General features: G+C 32.0%; 1 protein-coding gene across 1 annotated transcript in view; it reads left to right on the top strand.

The window, feature by feature from the left end:
* Positions 1-5,124: 5,124 nt before the first annotated feature.
* The window catches only part of LOC128983827 (synaptogenesis protein syg-2-like), a 176,496-nt gene continuing 160,629 nt past the window's right edge, over positions 5,125-20,991 (top strand). Inside the window, exon 1 of the mRNA XM_054403135.1 lies at positions 5,125-5,883. Coding sequence (XP_054259110.1) covers positions 5,802-5,883 — 82 coding nt within the window. The 5' untranslated portion in view covers positions 5,125-5,801. The remainder of the gene's footprint in view (positions 5,884-20,991) is intronic.

Raw genomic sequence — 20,991 nt, 5'->3', positions numbered from 1 at the left:
GGGGGTGAGGTAAAAAGGATGCACTTCCAGTGTTGCCCTCATCACTTAGATTTGATGAGAGGTTTAAATGGGTATACTTTGTATCGAAATAAGTTGAAACGCTTAAATATTATTCTATTCATTTGCTGACTGATCGGTATTAAATAGTTTATACAGGAAAAGTGTACACATTTAATAATCATGTGAAAAATATGCATTTTCATTATTATTTTTTAATTATATAAAACATCGGTTGAGTAAAATTACAATCATTTGTTTTTAAATCATTTGAAGGAACTACTAAAATAAGTATAGCGTTAATATTATATACGATTATGTGAAACTGTCAAGGAACTTTTGCGTCAAAATGGAGTTACAGGGTAAAAACACCGGTAATGAAGCTAATGGTTCATTACAACTGAAGCATCCGCCTTCTGATGTGAAGCTCAATTAAGTGCAAGTCAGAAGCTGTTTGTTTGGTTTTTCTTTCTCCAACAATGAAGTCAATTGGAGCCAGTGGACGGCTGGTACTTCTATATATGGAAACACGTGGCAGAGGCAGTTTTATAATGAATCAACTGATACCTAACTATACAGTAATTAAGTGTATATTTCTTTGAAATCTAGCTAAATGGTAAAGAGCTTGTTATAGTCTTTACACATTTATTGAATTGGATATTGTGTATACGAATACTATTGTACAAATAAGGTAGTGTTTGACCTTAGTAGTAAACTATGTTTGAAAAACCCAGTTTAAAGAACCTCAGGCTTTTTAGATTCTTTTAAGTAAGTTTTAAAAAGCTTAATATTTCAAATTTGACTTTAGCAATTCCAATTACATTTTCTCAAATGCAAGTTTGTTCAACAAAGCACGCAAAATTACGGCTCATAAACGCACCTGGCATCCAATTCTTTGTTTAAGGCAGTTTCCCCAGATATTACAAAAAAGGTTTTAAAACATTAATTGGCAAGTTTTATAAACGGAATAAACAGATGTTTATTCAAATTAGCAAATCACCAAACACAAAGTGGTTTTAATAGGTCCTAAATAAAAACCAATGTTTTTAATTTGATCGAAATTAACAAACACACCATATAGCCGAGGATAGTTGGTATACTATCCTAAGTATATACCATACTAAGACGGAGCAATGTTTTAATGCATGGTAAACATATGTATTACAGTATGGATTCACCCCTCCCCCCTATAACTCCTCCTGAGCACTGTTCCAAGTACTTAGTGATTGAGTAGTGAGGATAGTGTACAACTTTGCAAATCATTGTAATACAAATTATGTCCTTCTGATCGAAGCCTTGTAATTGCTTTCTTTATTTTTACATATATGTCAATAATATTGATCACTGCTGGGGTAATTTACTGTTACATAATACAAAGACTTGAGGATAATATGGAAGCAGATCCTTATATTCCTTGCATTTTAGCGAATTTCCCTATAGGGAAGTAGCTATTACCGTAGGTCTCATGGTAAGACTTAGGCCCGGGACCGATTTACTTTTTCATTTTAATGTCCCCAGAAGCCAAAAACACCATTCGTTCAAATTTTTATATATGTATATATATATATAGATTTATATATATATATGTGTCCGTGAACACGATAACTTGAGTAATTTTTATCCGATTTTGATGAAATTTGGTTTGAAGGTGTAAGGCGGGATAAACTTGAATGAGTTCGCGATACAGCATGATCGGACCATGGGAACAGGGTTTTATGGGGGGTTTTATGGGGTAAAAATTGGTTTTTCTCACTTTTTACCCTCAAAACACAAAATTTCCCAATAAACCTTCTTAAAGAGCTTAAAAAAACAAACAATTCAGTATACCAAAGTGTTTTTGTACGGTTATTGGTTACGGAGAAAACTAAAAAAAATGGTAAATTTAAAATTCCCATGTTATTCTTATGGAGAATATTGTAAAATGTTGTAGTTTGCTTGTTTATGGATATATTTTGATCAAACTTGGCAAATTTATTTATTTTAAGGTAAGCTAACAATATTTTACTAAAAACACACTACCAAACTTTATTAGTTTCCTTGTAGCAGCAAACCTAGGTACTCGTTAAACCTAATAATGTTATTTAAATAGATCAATTGAAAATCAATTCGGCCAATTGGAAATTCGCTTAGACGGCAGGTTTTCTGCGGCGGGGGTATTTATTACTTTAAATCATACAGCTTACTTTAACATTAACACTAAAGCTAAATATTTAGGTTGGGTAGAAACTGTTGTGCAATAATAGCAAAATTTTGTAATAATGAATAGAATATTATTCAAAATAATATTTTTTGTTTCACAGTTTTTTTACTGTCAAAACTTTTGGGTAAATGTTTATTTGATGTATCAATTTTCTTCAGGAATCTCGGTTCAGTGGTTATTCTACATGAATATTTTCCATTAATGTTGTGTATTATAATGAGTACAAATATAATATAGTAAAAATAAGATAGTTACACTTAAACTTTAAAAAAAGTTTAACTGGTATTCAAATAAATAATTAACTGAGAAAGCAGGTTTATTGTTAGCTTACATGCAGTTGATTCTCGTGCGTCTTACGCGATTACCATGCAGCTGATTATACTTGTCTGGCAGTGCTTTGAGCCCAACAAGAGCATAATGAGCAGGAATACAGCAAGGTAAAGGTCAAATCTGGCCGAAGTGCTCCTCAGGCTACGATTTTCGAGGAATTACAGGCTACTTCAGTTCCTACTTTGAGAGGAAATTCTTTCACATTTACTTCGGCCAACCTTCCGTGCCGTGCCCATCAAATGTTTTACATACATTCTTCAATGACTGTATAATGACTTTTACTCATTTGTATCGAGTAATTGATTCTTATAACAATTTAGGATTTGAGTTAAAATCAGTTACGTAGGTAAATTTCACTATTACAAGTGTGTTTTATGGTTTTCTCAATGTAAATTATTTCAGTTTACAAAATATAGAGTAATTTGGATAAGTTTGCAAAAAAGTGTTATTATGAAAAAATAAATCTGAAAAACATTACATATAAAATAACATACTTTATTTATCATAGCTGTTTCAATACAAAAAGTTTAACGGAGTTCGATTTTAAAAAGGGGGTTTAAAATATAAAAGAAATGCCTACTATACTCACTTTAGTTTGAAGTTTTAAAAACAACAATGTACGAATTACTATGGGTTCAGCTCAAGTGCTACTCCAAACTTTGTGTATGCACTGTAGACGAATAAAAAACAATACACTACAGATTATTGTACGTGCTGGCATCGTTTAGTTAGTATATTATTGGCTGTGTAATCTGTGCAGGGAGGACCCGACGCAGGCGCAGGGGAGATGACACCCCCGCCGACCTCCTCCACCGTCGTCTCCACCCTTACACTGCTGATGTCGCTGCACCTGGATACAGCTACAGTAAGGATTCCTTCCTTTGAAACTGTTACAATATACCTTTGAATACAATAATACAAAGTTTCCTCACCAAACTTCTTTCCAGTGTGTTACTGTTTCATTTACACTGATATAACTAAGCATTACTACTTTTAATTGTGCATTACTGTGGCACTACAGCCACTATAATTCACAATCCGATACAAAACAGCGTCACCTACATCAAAACCCACAGCACTGCAATAATGGCATGTGTACAATTTCACTGCTGCTGCAGAACAGCACAGCGGCGCTGAGAATATAGTTAAGTACTGAGTCAACCACACGAATACTCATTACCTTTTAATCATCCAATAGCATTGAGTAATTATTAATTGAGTACTAATGCTGAGTTCAATTTAAACATAAATTACAACTTTAATCTCTTATATTTTCTCTTATATACCCTTAAATGTATGCCAATGAAATATAAAACGATAATGTTGGAAAATAGGACAGGGGTATTATAATTTGCCCTACATACGCAATAAAACAGACCAGTCAACGTATCCTGCCATCGTACTCACTCCTACTTACTACAGTACTGGTATACGTTATTCATAGTCCTGAATTAATGAATAGATATTAAACTCTCTAGAATATTTTCGTAATAGTATTATACCCACTTAACACTATAAACTGTTACTGTTTACATGTGTAATATTTAATTTGATAAAAGCTTGCAATTTATATTATACAGCATAATGCTTATGTTACTATGAGCTTGTAATAACTAGTTTTAGCGTTACGAAATAACGTCTTGGAGAATACTATTGGAAGTTTGATCTGTTCACTTGTTAAATCCCTTCTATTCTATACTTAAGCACATTTTCCTCAACGAAAATTATTGCCGTAGTTCGTTGGCATGGGAAGACCCAGGACTGATTTACTTTTTATGTAACCTGAGGTCCAAAACACTGTTCGTTAAAATTGGTCTATATAGGGATTAAATCTGACAGGTTAAGGTAATTTTTGATAAAAAATCCAATCAGCAAATGAACATTTGATTAATCTGCAGGTTTGATGCGGAGGGAGTATTTAAATAGTATCTAACGGTTTTGCAGTGTAATACAATGAAGAGCACGTATTTGTTATCACATACTATAAGTACTAGTTAATTAGAAATTTGCGGAGACGATGTGGCTGCCGGCTTACCATAGTTAGAACATAGTACCTCTTACTTGGATGCTGGAGGTACATGAACCCCAATAATCGACATTTCCCATTGTGATTTGGCCTAGACTGAAATGCTTACCGTCCACTCTAAGCTGTGTGTCCACTTGTAACTAAAAAAATGTACCCCTTACTTCAAACCCCATGTTTTCGGGGTCTATTTTCAAAAGTAGTTCAATTTTTAATTTACGTTTGCTGTGTTTTACCTGCACTTGTTCAGGTACACTCGCAACTTAGCTGTTGTACAACGCAACCATATTCATCAGTGCACGTGGGCTACGTGAGTGTGCGTTTGTGAGTGGTTGAGTGGGCCCGGAGACGGGTGCGGGGGTCGCGCTGGGGTGGCCCTCTGTATCTGCGGGTCACTCGTGCAGCGCCCGTATGGCACGTACAGTGGGCGGCGAGTAAATACCGTCCATCTTCGACTATTAATTATGATTATTCCATCAATATGTTGTAAGGCGGTGGTGAGCAGCCGGGGGTAGTTCGTATCTCCGCCGTCGTAGCGCTGCGCGCGCCGCCAACAGTCAGTGCAGTAGCGACCGTGGAGCGGTACACATCGTCGCACGTCGTGAACGTGACTAACCGGCCCGCCCTTACGTGACATCACGTAACGTCTGCAGTGTAAATTATACAGTGACATCAGTTGATACGTGTGACAGTTTCTAGTTTACGAAGGATTATTGTTACCTAAGACTAACTGAGTCATCGAGTGGCGTTTAAGAAGGTTAATTAGTGAATATTAAGTAATTTTTATGGGAAGAAACAAATTATTGTATGGAACTGTAATTTAATCATTGAAGATGATATTGTGTACGATGCTTTCTTTACAATATGAATACGTATCCCATAAAAACACATCATAACATTTAAAAACCATAGGTTATTTATTAGTTATAACTAAACAATTCTTAAATAGAAAAATCAATTAAATAAATAAATAAAAACTATTTGTTTACAAGTTTTTATGACAGTTTCATTTTTCATTTAACGAGCAGTGATTTGAACGACGTTTTAAGCAAGTTTCGTCTGCCTTCCTCCGTTGCAGTAGCACGCCCACGGAACTGGCAGTGTACTTAACCGCAATTATACATCGACAGACGGAATTGGCCGTAATGAGGGGAATGTTGGAGGTCAAATGGTGTTAACAGTGTTCCGACTCCCACAACGGATGTGTCTGTGCCAGGTCCGTGTCAGAGTGTCGTGTCAAGTGTCATAGTCATGAAATCCTTCGTTTCAAACTTTGGGCTTCTGGCCTGCTTCGTCGCCGCTGTGTCATTCTTGGATACTACGTTCGCTCAAGGTAAATCATCATTTCATTCGTATCATCCTCACAAATGTTACATATCAGCGTATTCAATGAGTTGTTTTAAACAATCCGATACCTGCTAAGTATACATGTAAGTCCTGTGTATCAATGTGTGTCTAATCGGCTTCTATAATGTTTAAATAATTACAAATTGGCTTCACTTATGTAAAAAAAAACAAAGAAATAAAAAAGAACCACTTTATATATTTTCATTATATTTTCCTTCAAAAAATGCGGTCATAGTAGTCACAGCAGTTGAAACCTTGTATTGTTGTTTATACATGTACCCTAGTAAAAATAATCAGGTCCTATATTTTTAAAGCATTCTTGTAGTTCAATAGCAATGGTAGTTTTAACTGTTAAAAAGCAATGGATGTTCTTGCAATAAAAAGTTGGCCTGCAAGGTTAGACTAATTACCATAATGTGATAATTGTTACTTACTAATAAATTAACACTTTTAAATTTAGAGAGTTTTCAAAAACCCACTGTTAAATGATTATAATATGGTAGTAATTTATTATTAGAGTTTAACTTCTGTATTAACTTGCTGTTAAAAGAGTCTTAGCTTAAAGATTGTTTTAATTGTTTCTGATAGTTTTTACTATTCAAGTTTTGTATCCTATTTTGATTAGAGTAAATCAATAATATACCGATCTGCCATATAAACAATATCTACAGTATATGAACGGATATGCTTAGAGTTTATATTTTAAACTTCAGGTCTATAATGGAGTGGTAACGGTATTTTAAAACTTTTATTTAAAATTTGTCTTTCGGTTTTCTTTTTACGACTCGACAAGCTTTGGCCTGAAAGCAAAATTACAAAACGGATGATTTTTTCAGTCGATTAATGAAGCTTTTTAGTAAATCTTCCTTAAGAATAACGAAAAGATGATATAAAGTGCAGTCTTGTAGTTATTTCCAAAAATAAATTAAATTCGGGTTCAATTTAGACTGGTGTATTTATTCCAGTTTTATCCCAACAGGAAGATAATAAATGACACAAGCCGATAGAGTGGTAATCCTTAAAGGATCAGCGATATTATCTGGTAATCTGGTAGAGCTTAATGTCAATGCTGAGAGGAAGTAATCTTTTTGCTTTTTTGTTTTATTTGAAATGTTTCCCACATTACCTATATTGATGACAGTATAAGAGTTTGCTTAAGTAAGTATTTCCTCACAATTTGTCAAACATTTTTCAAGTGCTAAAATATATTTATATATATATATATATACTTTTTAAACATACTAGCAGCCCAGATAAAATACAATAAATGTTGTACAATAAAATGCATGAACAAAATACGTTTATTTATGTTTTATAGATGTACATAAATCTGGGTATCATTGAATATACAAATATGTGAAATATTCTTTTTCTATGGTAGAACATTATAGACAAACTACTAACTTATCACTCATATTCATAATATTTTGATTTTGAAAGTCATAAAACACCCTAGAATATTCTATACCACCCTAAAAAACTCAGAAATAGTTCTACTGACAGCCATATAGACAAACAGTTTTCTAGAGACCAATATTGAATACCTACCTGCTGTAGCGGTTGACATTTCTGTAACTAACCAGCATTTTGATACGTTGACAGACAGACGTTCGAACTTCTCATATGTCAACACGCAAACCACGTATAACTTAATAAATTGATTAAACAATAGTTTTCTGAAAATATTTCCTTAACATGACTTAACATTTCTACAGCATGCACTTATTTTTAAACAGATTATATTTAAGAGGAAACTTATATTAATTTCCTGAAGACGCAAATACTTTATGGTACCTGTAAGCAAATAGTATGTTTCGTACCTAGGGCCGAAAATGAGGTTTTGCTGGTGCGAGATAGTTTTTAAGTTAGAGACGAAGTCGAGAACTTAAAACGATCGATAGCTGCAAAACCATTTGGGTCCGTGGTACGAACGCAATTTTTCACCACACTGTATTACCACTATTTACCACAATAATAATGCACACTGATAGTCACTACAACTACAACTTTAAGGTTATGTGAAGAAATAATTTGAGGAATCAGCAAACATAATATTAAATAGTTCCTAGGTAGCGGTGATAATTAAACAATTCTATTGCAATGCTATGGATACTGATTGTGTGTTTAATATGCATTCATGTTTTAAGAAAGTAAGCGGGCAGCTGATTTTGCGGCCCTTGGGATGTAAAAACCTGCCCGCTCCCCAAAAAACGTTGACAGCTGGCATGGCCAGCAAACCATAACTTTCTTACACGTATTAACGTATGTAAGACAGTTAAAAACATCATAGTGTGGTGAAAAAGTGCATTTAGGAACATCGTAAAAAAATGTAATACCGATTAATATTTGTCTAAACCACTTGTAATCAGTTTGAAATCAGCTAATAGTAAAACCAAATTACTTTAAAACAAACTTAAAATGTACCAACGCGGCTGTTAGACTTTTTTTATGGCAATTTCATGTCTAAAAAACTTAAATTCCAAATTATAATTATGGCTTAAACATCCCCTTTTATTAAATTATAATTTATTCCCAACAAAAAACATAAAAATCGATCAAGTGGTTAATTAATAATCTAAAAAAAAAAACTAAAACTCTTGCGTTTGAATATATTAGATTCATTCAACCGTTTCTACCGAACAAGATACAACAATTAAAACAAAAATAACTTGCTTTTTAGTGTATATAGATAGGTTTGCGTTACAGAGCTAAAATATAATTTTTATTGTATATTTTTTCAGATTCATGATTTTAGCTGATCACGTACAGACTAATCATATTCCGGTTCCTAGAATCTTTGTACTACATACCTCTCCTTATCAAATTATTCAAACACACAATTGTAATTATTTGTTAAATACTAATATTCTATACCTAATTTATCAACTTGGTTCTATTTTACTTTTGAAATAAAAATGTTTTGTTAATGTACTAAGAACATTTTTTTTAATATGCTGACTGCTAAGTGGAAGTGGACATTAAATATATTTTTTTATAAAATTATTGAAATAGGCACGGGCCTCTAAAACAGTTGTAATTCTTGCCTGAGTTTATAGGTCTTGCAATTTTCTTACTTTTTATTAAGGTCTTGTTATCCAACCAATATACCGATCAAGTATTATTCTAAATAATAATTGGCAGGTCACCATGATAAAATTTCGTTCTTAAACTGAAACACGAAAAATCACTCCAAAAGTAATTCGTATGGTTATTTTCAGTCTTCATTCAAAGATAAATAAAAAAAATTATTGTTCTCTTTAACCCACGATTTTATTAGGTAAGGTATTGTTATATAAATAAATAATTGGTTACGGTAAATAATTAATTGTTTATGTTCCATCAATCACTAAACAACGTAAACAAATTTCCACCAAAAACTATGATGCGTGAACATTGAATAAGTCAAATTTTCATTCCAGCCATTTTACATAGGTAATTATTCAAAATCCGATCACAGATTCCAATTAGTGTTATTGGCCGGCAAACTGTGTAGCACTGATGACCACACGTTTAGTTTTACCTGCTCATTCATTCCTGTAGAAAACGGTTTGGCTAACCTTTATAAATGTCGTCTAAATCAGATTTCTTTTCTTGAGCTATCTCGCTAACGGACTATATTATATATTTTACATCCAAAGTATATAATGCAGACATTCCATACAATGTCCGAGGATTTTAGAGAGTAAGTATGAAGTAACTTGAACGATAAGATATTTGTACAGTGCCAACAGGTATTCTTTAGAATGACTACGCAAAGTATATAATAAGCTCTATTTGATACTTTATTTTAGGTATTGCATAGAATGCCTGATTATATACTTTGTCTGTAACATAAGATATATATGAATCTGAATGGAGGTTGTCTTTTGCCTCTAGGGACCTCAAAACGAAAAAGTAAATCGGCCACGGGTCTAGGTCTTGCTATGAGACCTACGGTAATAGCTTATACCTTGTATAATACATTCACTCAAAACCAAAATAATACCTATAAATACATTTTTTTACCTTTACAAATCAACCAATCCACTATTAAATTGTTTATATATTTGCTACTTTGCTACTTTATTTGCTACTTACATGAGGGTCTATTAGCTTTATTTGTCTATTACAACAGAATATGGGTGTACTGTAGAATCGTAGCAAAGATAATTTGTTTCACACGTTCAATAACTCAGGAATAACAGATGAAATAAGTCAGGAAATAGTATAAATAATTGATTAACCCATGAAATAGTTTATCTTGATTATTGCTAATTTTTCTTGGAGCAGGTACCGTCAACTTTATGTCGGGTCTCACTGATGCAAACAATCAAATAAACAGACCTGAACATATTTATGTATAAGACCCTTAAAAAAAAGATATTTTGCACAATTTTTCCTTAACAGAAAGAGTGCCTTAAGTTGTATTGTGTATTGCGTGAGTGTGTCAAAGTTGTTCATAGATCATGTATGCAATGTAATCCTTTACTTTGAGTACTTATTCCATCTATTATAGGATTTATCACTACTGGTCACTGTGGCTGCCACGTCAGTACTTTTATTGTATTTGTGAGTGGAAAACCATATCTCGGAGCTTAGTAATTAATTTAGGTGAACATTCTTTAAGATACACTATAAACCTTGTATCCTTCGGAATGCTCATTTTTAGCATTAGCTGATTATTATCTTTGAACACGTCAGACAAATCCTGCGATAAGTTTAATCAAATGCTTGAAAGAAACGGTCACAACTCTGTTTTTAGGCATAGTACGGCACTAATGGTTCACACAGGTATAAGCGAAGCGCATACACTACGACTATATATTTTTTTTCAATCAAAGCGTTCTATTTAGCTCTAGTTATTAAATTAACTACTTCCTCTGATTCATAACAACAAGATTAATATATAGCGAATACAAGGTTATACAGTTGTACTGACAAATGAATTATTGTAAATAACTAGCCAAACCATTTTAGGTTGAAGTCTTTTGCACTTTCTAAATGCCTTGTTGACTTAATAATGTATAAACTTCAAAACAATAATACTATTTAGAATATTGCAAGTACCATTTTAACACATTTTCTGAATCAACCCTATAGGCATTTCTTAAACCATAGTTTTAACAAATACATAAGAAACTTTTAGCTTTATATAAATACTGTAATAAATATGTAGTATTTGTTTGATTTAACAAAACTCTACGCTTAAAATCTTGAACTATTTATATACGAATTAAAAACAAATAACAAAATAATTAACGAACAAATAATTTGCAGGCTTTTTTTAAACAAAAAGAGTGGTTTTGAGAGAGTGACAATACATGTAGATGGGGAAGAGTAAGTGTTAATGCTGTTTGGAGAGCCTTAAACTAAAATGTGAGTTAAGGCTCTGGTAGAGCCGCGTCGAGTGGGATTCATCACGTCCGCGCTATGCCTCACACGCCTCGCGAATCTCGCATACTTGGAGCCTAACTATAACAGCCACATGTCACTGAGACTCTACATACTTGGAACTGAACTATACAGTCACATGCCACTTAGATCCTACATACTTGGAACCTAACTATACAGTCACATGTCACTTAGATCCTACATACTTGGAACCTAACTATACAGTCACATGCCACTTAGATCCTACATACTTGGAACCGAACTATACAGTCACATGTCACTTAGACCCTACATAATTGTAGCCTAACTATACAGTCTCAATTCACTCAGACCCTACATACTTGGAACAGAACTATACTGTCACATGTCACTTAAACCTTACATCCTTGGAACCTAACTATAGTTGTAACCATAGTCATATGTTATTCAAGCCTTGCATACTTGGAACCAAACTATAAAGTCAAATGCCACTTTAACTCTACAAACTTGAAAAATTGGTAAATTTACAGTCACGTGCCCCTTAGACCCTATATCCTTGGAACCTAAGTAATCAGACACATATCATATACAACCAACCTATTTGGAACTAAACCATACAGCTACATGACACTCAGACCTTACATATATGAAACCTAACTATACAGTCACATTTAACTTAAACCCTACCTACCTAAAACGTAACTTTTCAGTCTCACGTCACTTAAACCTTAAATACTTGGAACCTAACTAACAGGTACACATCACTTAGACCTTAAAAACTTGAAATCTAAATATACAGCCATATATAAGTAGCTTGGTTACATCAAACTTAACCAAATCAACTTATCCCTAAAATACTACACTTTTGCAGCACAAATTATAAAAATACTTGGAATTGAACTATACAATAAAATACCACATTTTTCTGTTATATATTTGCTCATAAGACAAAACAATACACAGATAGACTTGGTATAGCAAAATACAGTTCAATATAAATTATATTGAATGTAATTTATAGTCAAAGAAATATAAATAGTCTTCTAGGATGCAACAAGCACAGTTTTATCTTTTTATCAGCTACCAGAATATTCTATAAACTTTTAAAATATTATCTTTACATTTCACATAAAGTTCAAGAGCACATATCAACAATTGCGTTAATGTAAAATTTCTTAAAAACATAGTAAAACTTAATATTACTTGTAATAAGATTTCTTGTAAACGATATTTGTGGTGGATAAGGTTTTTCTTTATTTTAACCACTCGTTATAATTGTAAAACACATTATATAATAAACACTATTTACAAGGTATACAGTCTTGTTTTCATCCAAAAAACTGGATTTAACACGAAATATGTTATTGACCTTAACGATTTGTACCTACACATTAAGCTTTCAAAATATATATATAAAATATAACCATTTCAAATATGAGTATACACCATGAAATTTAAATGCGTTTTCACTATATGAACACAAATCTTCTTGGCAAATGAGCACATTAATGTATGTGTAATACGTGATAGGTATAGCACTCCAAACCTAAACCAACATGACTGCGGCCAACTACATCATACTACGTGATATTGACATGAAACACAAACCTCATGAGGTGTTTCAGCCTAACCACAACATTAATTCTGCATTGTGTTGTGGGTAGGTTTATTACATACGTGTCTCCAAAAAGAACATTATTTCAATTAGTTTCAAAAATATATTTATATTTTGGCTTATTTAGGTATCAATAGCTTGAAGAGTACGTATAGTTAGTTATTGTCATTAAATATGTAGTCATTAGCTGTTGTAACTATGACAAACGTAATTTTCCTAACAGGTTAAAACTGCAAAACATTTACATTAATTTCAGAGCTTACGAGTAAGTAATGTTTAGCTACAGCTTGAAGACTACGTAACATTAATATGTTAAGCAACCCCTAAATACCTACCTGTCCATATAATTGAGACAATGTACTATTGTCATTAATACTAGACAGCAAATAGCTAATCCATAAACCAACAACATCAACTCCTACATAGACTGAAATGGATCTTATTGGACATAAGTCGCTCCTCGGAAATTGAGACCATGTGAGGATTAAGACGAATAGCTACACACTATACTAAACTGATATGGTTTATCAAACACAGGTGTACGCAATGTAGGTGATATTTTTTGGATCAATAAATAAAACCAACTTATTAACTTTAGCTAAAATTCGATTTATTTTTCCCCATTGTTAATAATCTCAATTTCTATAACAATAACGAGGGGGGTCCGTGTGCAAACTAAGCATTTTAATAGAGTTTGATAAAAAAAAAAAAAAAAAAAAAAAAAAAAAAAAAAAAAAAAAACTGATGTTGCAATATTCTTTAAGTTTTCAAACATTATGTTTGTTTAAGACAATAAGTTAATAAAATATAAGTTAATATAAAATATATAATACAAGTTGAATAAAACTAATTAACAACAAGTTAAATCTGTTGCTTTTACATCTACAACATGAAAAGTAATTTACTTATTTCAATCAGATTACAGTTAAAAAAGTATCGCATTTCAAATCCATTTTCATAAATTGTCCCGTCTCCGAAATAGCCCATAGACAATATTACATATCATAAAATCCGCAATAATATTCAAACCCCCCAAAAAAAAATTACATCATAAGTAATCTATAATAAGAATGGATGAAACGTAACATATAATCATAAAATATATATATAATTGTTATATTTTAACAGATTCGGAAACCCAGAGAAGCCGAACACGAATGTACTCGATGGTATTGAAGCGCACACCCACATTGTAAAATACGTTGACAACCAAAAGTCTTCTGAGAATCATCTTGACTCACAGTATTCGTTGAAAATTTAATAGCCATTAGCTTTGAAGGAGTTGTTCAAACACACACTTACTAGTGATTACGCAGAATTGTATGTTGGTTTTCAGCTCTTCTATTCAAATATACAAACCCATCAACCACATCAAGAGTAGAATCAATTCAAACGTTATTTGGATTATATTAATTTTTTAGATCTTTTATCTGGAACATATAAAGAAAACAATACGCGATCAATAAACTACGCAAAATTAGCCTAAACAGCTGTTTCTTGAAGGAACAACAAGAGGCGACTGTGGTTTGTCGCTACGTAAGCTGCTTATGGAACATGCGGTCACTTAAAATAATCCGATTAGAATGTGATACCGGCGTTGCAGTTGGATTGAGCGTTTGCTAACATAAGGGATTATGAAAAACGTTCTGTCCTACATCAGTCTTTAGACAATTCTCGTTTTGACCACACTTATCTCTATTTTCACTGTGTTTTTACGCATGGTCTACACTCAAAGTTGTGTAATAAGTAGGCATTATTACCTTACTTGATAATACACATATATTTCGGCCAACTTAATAAGATTATTTATTCGGCCAAAATTCTTGTTAACAAGCACATGAATGGGTATTGGGTAACGGTGTTCAAATCCGTCTATACAAAGTCAATGTTAAACATGTGGTAACCCACTACGTCAATAGTGATACATCTTTTTATGTTTAGGTAATGTCCATTTGAGTTGTTGAAAATATACCTACTTTATAGTTTTAGACAAAGCCTAATATAGAATAACATCGAAGATGTTTCTAAGCAATAAAAATACTGCACGACCACATGCCAACTACAATAACATGAACTAGCACTTTATACCTAGAGAGAGGACTCTAGATTTGCATTAAAATAGATTTACTTTATATGATGAATTACATCCTGTTTAAAGTTTTGGTTTTATGGTAACATTTTTATTTCCAGTTAATAGTTAATATATTAAAAATATAATATAAGAAACATCCATTATGCTTGTTTTATCACGTTATGCTTGATTTGCATAAGATGTGGAAATAAAAGCTTTCCAAGAAATAATATATTACTTTACTAGAGGCACAGTGGTTTGCACATTGATTTTGACACTCGCACTGAAGTGCCAATTGTGGGTACCTTGGCCATTCTTAAAACTCTTATGGAATATCAGTTAGCATGCATTTATTACAACGCCTTGTAGGCCAATAATTTTATAACCCACAAAAACTGATTGATACTGTAAAGGAAACAAACAGTTTTTGGAAGTTAGCTGCAAAGGGAAAATAACCACTATAAATATGTAATTATCAAACTTCTTCATGATAGGGAGTTGTACTAAAACCTACGTAGTTTTGAATGTTGTTGGTAATATTGTATCGAATATACCTTGTCGTGAAGTTTTTTTTTTTTTTTTAGAGGTTGGTGGCCTCTTTTAACCTTGCATTTGCCCGTCCACATAGGGCACTAAGCGCCCGTGCGTGGATCGTTTACAGCAAAGCGGAGTGAGCTGGTACAGTACAAAGGCGAACTGACCAGGATCCGAACCCACAACGTCGCTGCCTTTGAATTTGTTGAATTAGTTGAATTTGTGACATATTGTAAATACAATGTTGAAATATTCTCTAAGAATGTACATTTTGTATTAATACATACGAAAAAATAAATAATTTTTAATAAGTGCAACAGTATTTTTTTACAGATATGTATAACAGTTAGTATTATTTTATTGGTTACAATAGAAGAATTAGAATGGTTGGAAAACAAGCTCGAGTTTAGAAAAAAATGGGTTCGTGTTGATTTGTATAAGTATATAATTTTATATCTTGTTTTATATATTATAATTAATTGTATTTGAAATTTGTGCTACAATATAGATTTTATTGATAATGATAGTTACACAATATCATAACTTGTTTATAACACGACAAACACTTGCTGTGTAGCATTTCATGAGCTCATTAATATTACATTATATTTCATAGGTAAACGCACATATATGTATATAAAGTATATACTCGGTAGTTAAGGCTAATATTTAAAATAATAATAATGAATGTTAGTGAAATCATATTGTAACCCTGTTATAAATATCGTTCTATAAATCAAAACTACTATTCGTAAGGTTATTATACTATGCCGTAAGAAAATTCTCTTCAATATTCGAATAAGCTATTTAATTTTTAACATTTTATTTAATTCTAAGCTCGTGACATTCCAGTTTGTAGAATATTAACACCAACACCAACATAAACCAGTGGAAAATGTAATTTTGTAAGTGAGAGATCGGGGTACTCATAACCGCAGAGTTTAGGCGAGGATTGCAATATCCATATTCCAACAGACAGATGTTTTATGTTTTAAAATGAGTGCCTTGGCAATAAAACCCCATTCAAATGTTTGTTTTTACACGCAACACTTAATATTTGATTCATATAGTTATAAACCGCACACATTCCAACACTGTTCAGTATTTTGACTTCAACTGTGACTTTTTTATTTTGAATTTCACTCTGTACGAAAGAAAAGAGCTACTTTAGATCCGGAATGCATGTATCAATAAAGAATTTTGAATTTTGAATTAAAAACTGCTGTATTGGCTGCAGTATGAAAAAAGTGGCAATAGTTATTAGGCCAGTCACGCCAGCCAAAGGGCCTGATGAAGACATTGCATTTATAAAACCAGTGTATTCAATTGTATATAATCAAACAGGACCCAATTTCACATATAAACCTAAGCACATATAAAGGAAGCTATGTGGAAAAGCTTTGTGAAGAAGCCACGTTTATGTTATTTTGAAATTTATGTGTAGTATAACTATGGTACTGATTCCGGCCAGGCACTCTCTTACCTACTACACCGAGTTTGTGTACGTTTTAAATATAGATCCCACACAGGTTCATAACCTCAGGACGTTATTGCTCTAAGTTTCGTCATATGCTATTTTCATGTTTTGTAAAATCTGTTTAGGTATATAGGCATATTTTTAGAAATACTCTATCCAGAATTGTGTTTCAAACTACTATTGTGATTGTTTACAACAACTATATGTATATTGAGCAATAAAGACATTTTCAAGTCAATTAAAAATAAACCTATTAATGTCTATTTATTCCATTGAACAAATTTTTTTTCTACTTGAGGTTTATTGTAACGATACACAACTTTTACGGCCCCCCCACCAAGTTTGGAAGTTGTCGTTTGGGAAGTGGGCAAACGTGACAATCCGAAGTTTCAAAGTTAGAACAGTTGGTCCGAGCTATACTCCCCCTCTAGTCAGACTCGCTAAATCAGTGACAGAAGACAATCTACCTAACATTATTTACAAAGAAATCAGGTTTTGTTGACAAAAATTCATAGTAAATGAAATGATATAATACTAACTGTTTGTTTGTCTTTTTTATATTCTGTACAATGGTAAAATTTGAATAGACTTTTACTAAAAAATCAACTTTTAATAAAAGTTACTTAAAAAAAAGTTATTAAAAGAAACTTTAATAAGAATTTTTTTACTTAAGAATATCGTATATATCATATTTTAGTTCTTCTAATTTTGAAAACCAATGAGTATATGTGTGATGCATATTAAAACTTGCAATTAATTGTATACTTCTTCAGTTTCACATCAAATGTCCAATGGTTTTTAATCCATTCTACTAAAAATGCGATTTTAAAAAGAAAACAAAAGCTTGAGTAAAAATGATTCCTTTATGTGACAAACCTGTATTATGTGTTCAGATACTGTATTTTTAAATTCTTGAAATCATTTTTAATGTGTATTCATCCAGTAAGATTGAAATTTCTGATTTAATTTGTATAACAATCCTTTCCCATTGCATTTGAAATAAATAGTTTTGTTAAATCGTATTAAATTAACAGTATATATATATATATATATGCAAGTATAAATATAAATTTACAATGTGTTTTAAATTTAAAAATATAAAAAGTTGGAGGGACGCATGCAAACATTCCAAGAAAAACCTTTGTGTTTGCATAAGTTACAGCAAAAATTGAACGCATATCCGTGTTTTATCTTATTAAAAATAGCTTATTCCCTATATGGGAAATTCGCTAAAAACTTATAAACCACTTATACAGTGAATGATATAAACACTATTTAAAGCCAACACATTATTTGAACAGTAGAGTGATAATCGTGTATGCAGGTCACGTTAAATGGCAATATTCAGTTTCAACTAAAACTCATTATGACGTGTTCATAATTAAGTATCAATCAGCACACATGATCGAGTATCAACTGCGCTGGAATCAGCCACTAGCAGAGCTATGTTAGTTGATTGCATCCCTAAGTTGATCTACTTGTGCTTCACTGAATTTCGGAAAAAATATACTTTGTGTTTTCAAAGTTAATGCACACAATATCATTGCATGTTTAAAAGCTTAAGCATTTTTAATATTATATTCATCTATTATTTTGTGGTCCTTTAGAATGTTGGTGTTTGAGTGTCTCATTTGTTTTGTGATATTGAAAATTGTTTTTATGGACATCATAAATCCATGATTGCTTTCTAAATCAGTATTATCATCAAATTAGCTTCGTTTGACCACCGTAAAATGTTAACATGTTTATGCAAAGGATTAAGTATCGTTCAGATGAAATATGCTGTCAGTATGTCTATAAGTATTTTTGGAAATAAAAGAACATGATAAAACATGTATGCAATGTTGCTGTTAGTGAATTAATTTGCGACTCTCACATGCCATTTAAAATAGAATTACAGTTATACTTTATAAATGTTATACCTTAAAATCCTCCCCGCTTTTGGCGTTGTTAGGCATTGAGCAGTAGTTGCGTTACGAGTGTTGCAGAATTGTAATGTAAACCTAATTTGTCACGAAGCACAGCCAGACTTTATTACATTTGCCTTTTGCGTCGAGTGCATACAAGCTTGGCATATTTTACATCACATTTTAAAAACATGAACAAATTAGTTACGAGACTAAAAACCTGAGTAAAGAAACGAACCGTGTCTTCTTTTGCATCGTAGACACTATTAGACATCGTAGACTTATTAGAGAAAACTTTAACGGATAACTGAAAATATTTTCTTAAAATGTAAAAAAAGCACGAGTTCCACAGTTTAAAAATACCAATATTGTTTGCGGCTAAATTAAAAAGCCCTTTTGGAACACCTTGTATTTTACGATCGTTTTAGAATTTAAATACAATTGAAAAAATTTTTCTACGTTTTTCGTCAACAGCTTATGTTTTTTTTTTTTTTTTTCCTTTATATTTAATTCTACCATTATTTACACTGTAGAACGTGTGGTTACACAATGTAAGATGCAAGTAAAAATAGGTTGAAATGTTTAGTATCAAGATTCAAAGTTTATATACAAATATATGATCGTCGTTATATATTTATATATATTTAAATCGACAGAAAAAAGAGACATATTGATGTTGAATCAACACTCCAAATAACATATGAGACGGGTCAGGAAATTGGCAGGATACAGTCATAACATGTTGCATATTCCCCCCTCCCACCCTCTTGGTGATATGTTTGAAGCCTGAACAAGCTGTTGTGATTTTCAACAACACACAAAGATCCTGTTGAACAATTCAGATCATACCACTACGTACACATAAAAAGAACACAAAAATCATTCAATGATTTTAAGAATTATTATTATTACAGGGAAACTTTAAAAGTCATATATCATGCATTTGATTATACTCCGTTCACAAAATAAATGTGGTTTTAGCGGGGTAAATCAAAACTACCTTTAAAATGCCCAACAGCTGAAGTTACCAAAACATCGCTTAACTGTCATATGATTAAAGCACATTAAAAAAACGTAGTAGTGGGGGAACTTTCCCTCAATCCGCGTAAAGTTTGTGAACGGAGTATAATAGTGGAGAAAAATAATTTACTTCCTTAACATTTTAGAACTAATAGTCCCTAGTTTTTGCTGTCAACTTGTTAGACAAATTAATCATATTAGATCAAATAAGCGAAACCAATTTTGCACATTACCGATAAACCGAATAGAACATAAAGGTAGATACACTGTAGCTTCTAAACGAGTAGCTTTAGAGAAAAGAATATTTTTTTTACATGTACGTACAATAAAACAATCACAAAATAGGTTATAAGAGACTTTAACGTTAGCCACCATAACAGAAAAAGGTGACAAATTTTGAAAAAGTGAAACTCATATTATTCCACCTTATTAGCAGTCGATATTGCTAAACAATTATATAACTATTCGATTACTGTTTTTAAAAATAATCATTACCACAATGCTAAATATGCTTAGGCTAAACCTATTATAAAAACAAAATTTTATAATAAATGATAAAAAGTTATACTTAATTAGGTTTTAAAAAGTTGTAGTGTTAAATAAATACACAAGAAAAATGTTTATAATGTATTAAATACATTTATCTTTACTAATTATTAAATCCCGAGATGGAAATATAGCTATAATTGCGATGTGAGATATTATAAATTAAAGTAGTAATTATTACTGTAACACTATGCTATTTATTTTAGGCCCACTACTTTTCACGCTTGAACATAAAAAATATACCATATTTCACTTATTAAATGTTATTCCCTATATGATATTTTCCAAGCACTTGTTATCGTGAGACATTACAATTAAGAAACATAGCGTAGTAATTAACAGGTTTGGGCCAAGGAAGTCTAGCCACGGGCGTATACTCTTATGATTCATTTTGATAGCCCAAGGATTGAGTTTTATGACTAATAATGGCAAAACGTACCTTGTTGAACAATCCTTAGTGTTACTGTTAGTGTGGTGTTCAAAAACTTGCTACAACTGTTTCTGTGGTTCCTCAACTCCGCCATGGTCAGGCGAAACAAAAGGATCCATTTCTGGAGGTGTCGTCGGAATAAGCT

Source organism: Macrosteles quadrilineatus, unplaced genomic scaffold (genome assembly GCF_028750875.1).
Source record: "Macrosteles quadrilineatus isolate MER2022 unplaced genomic scaffold, UCM_ALF_1.0 Scaffold_1__1_contigs__length_201487025, whole genome shotgun sequence".
NCBI classification, from domain to species: domain Eukaryota; kingdom Metazoa; phylum Arthropoda; class Insecta; order Hemiptera; family Cicadellidae; genus Macrosteles; species Macrosteles quadrilineatus.
This window is presented reverse-complemented; position numbering and strand designations above follow the sequence as displayed.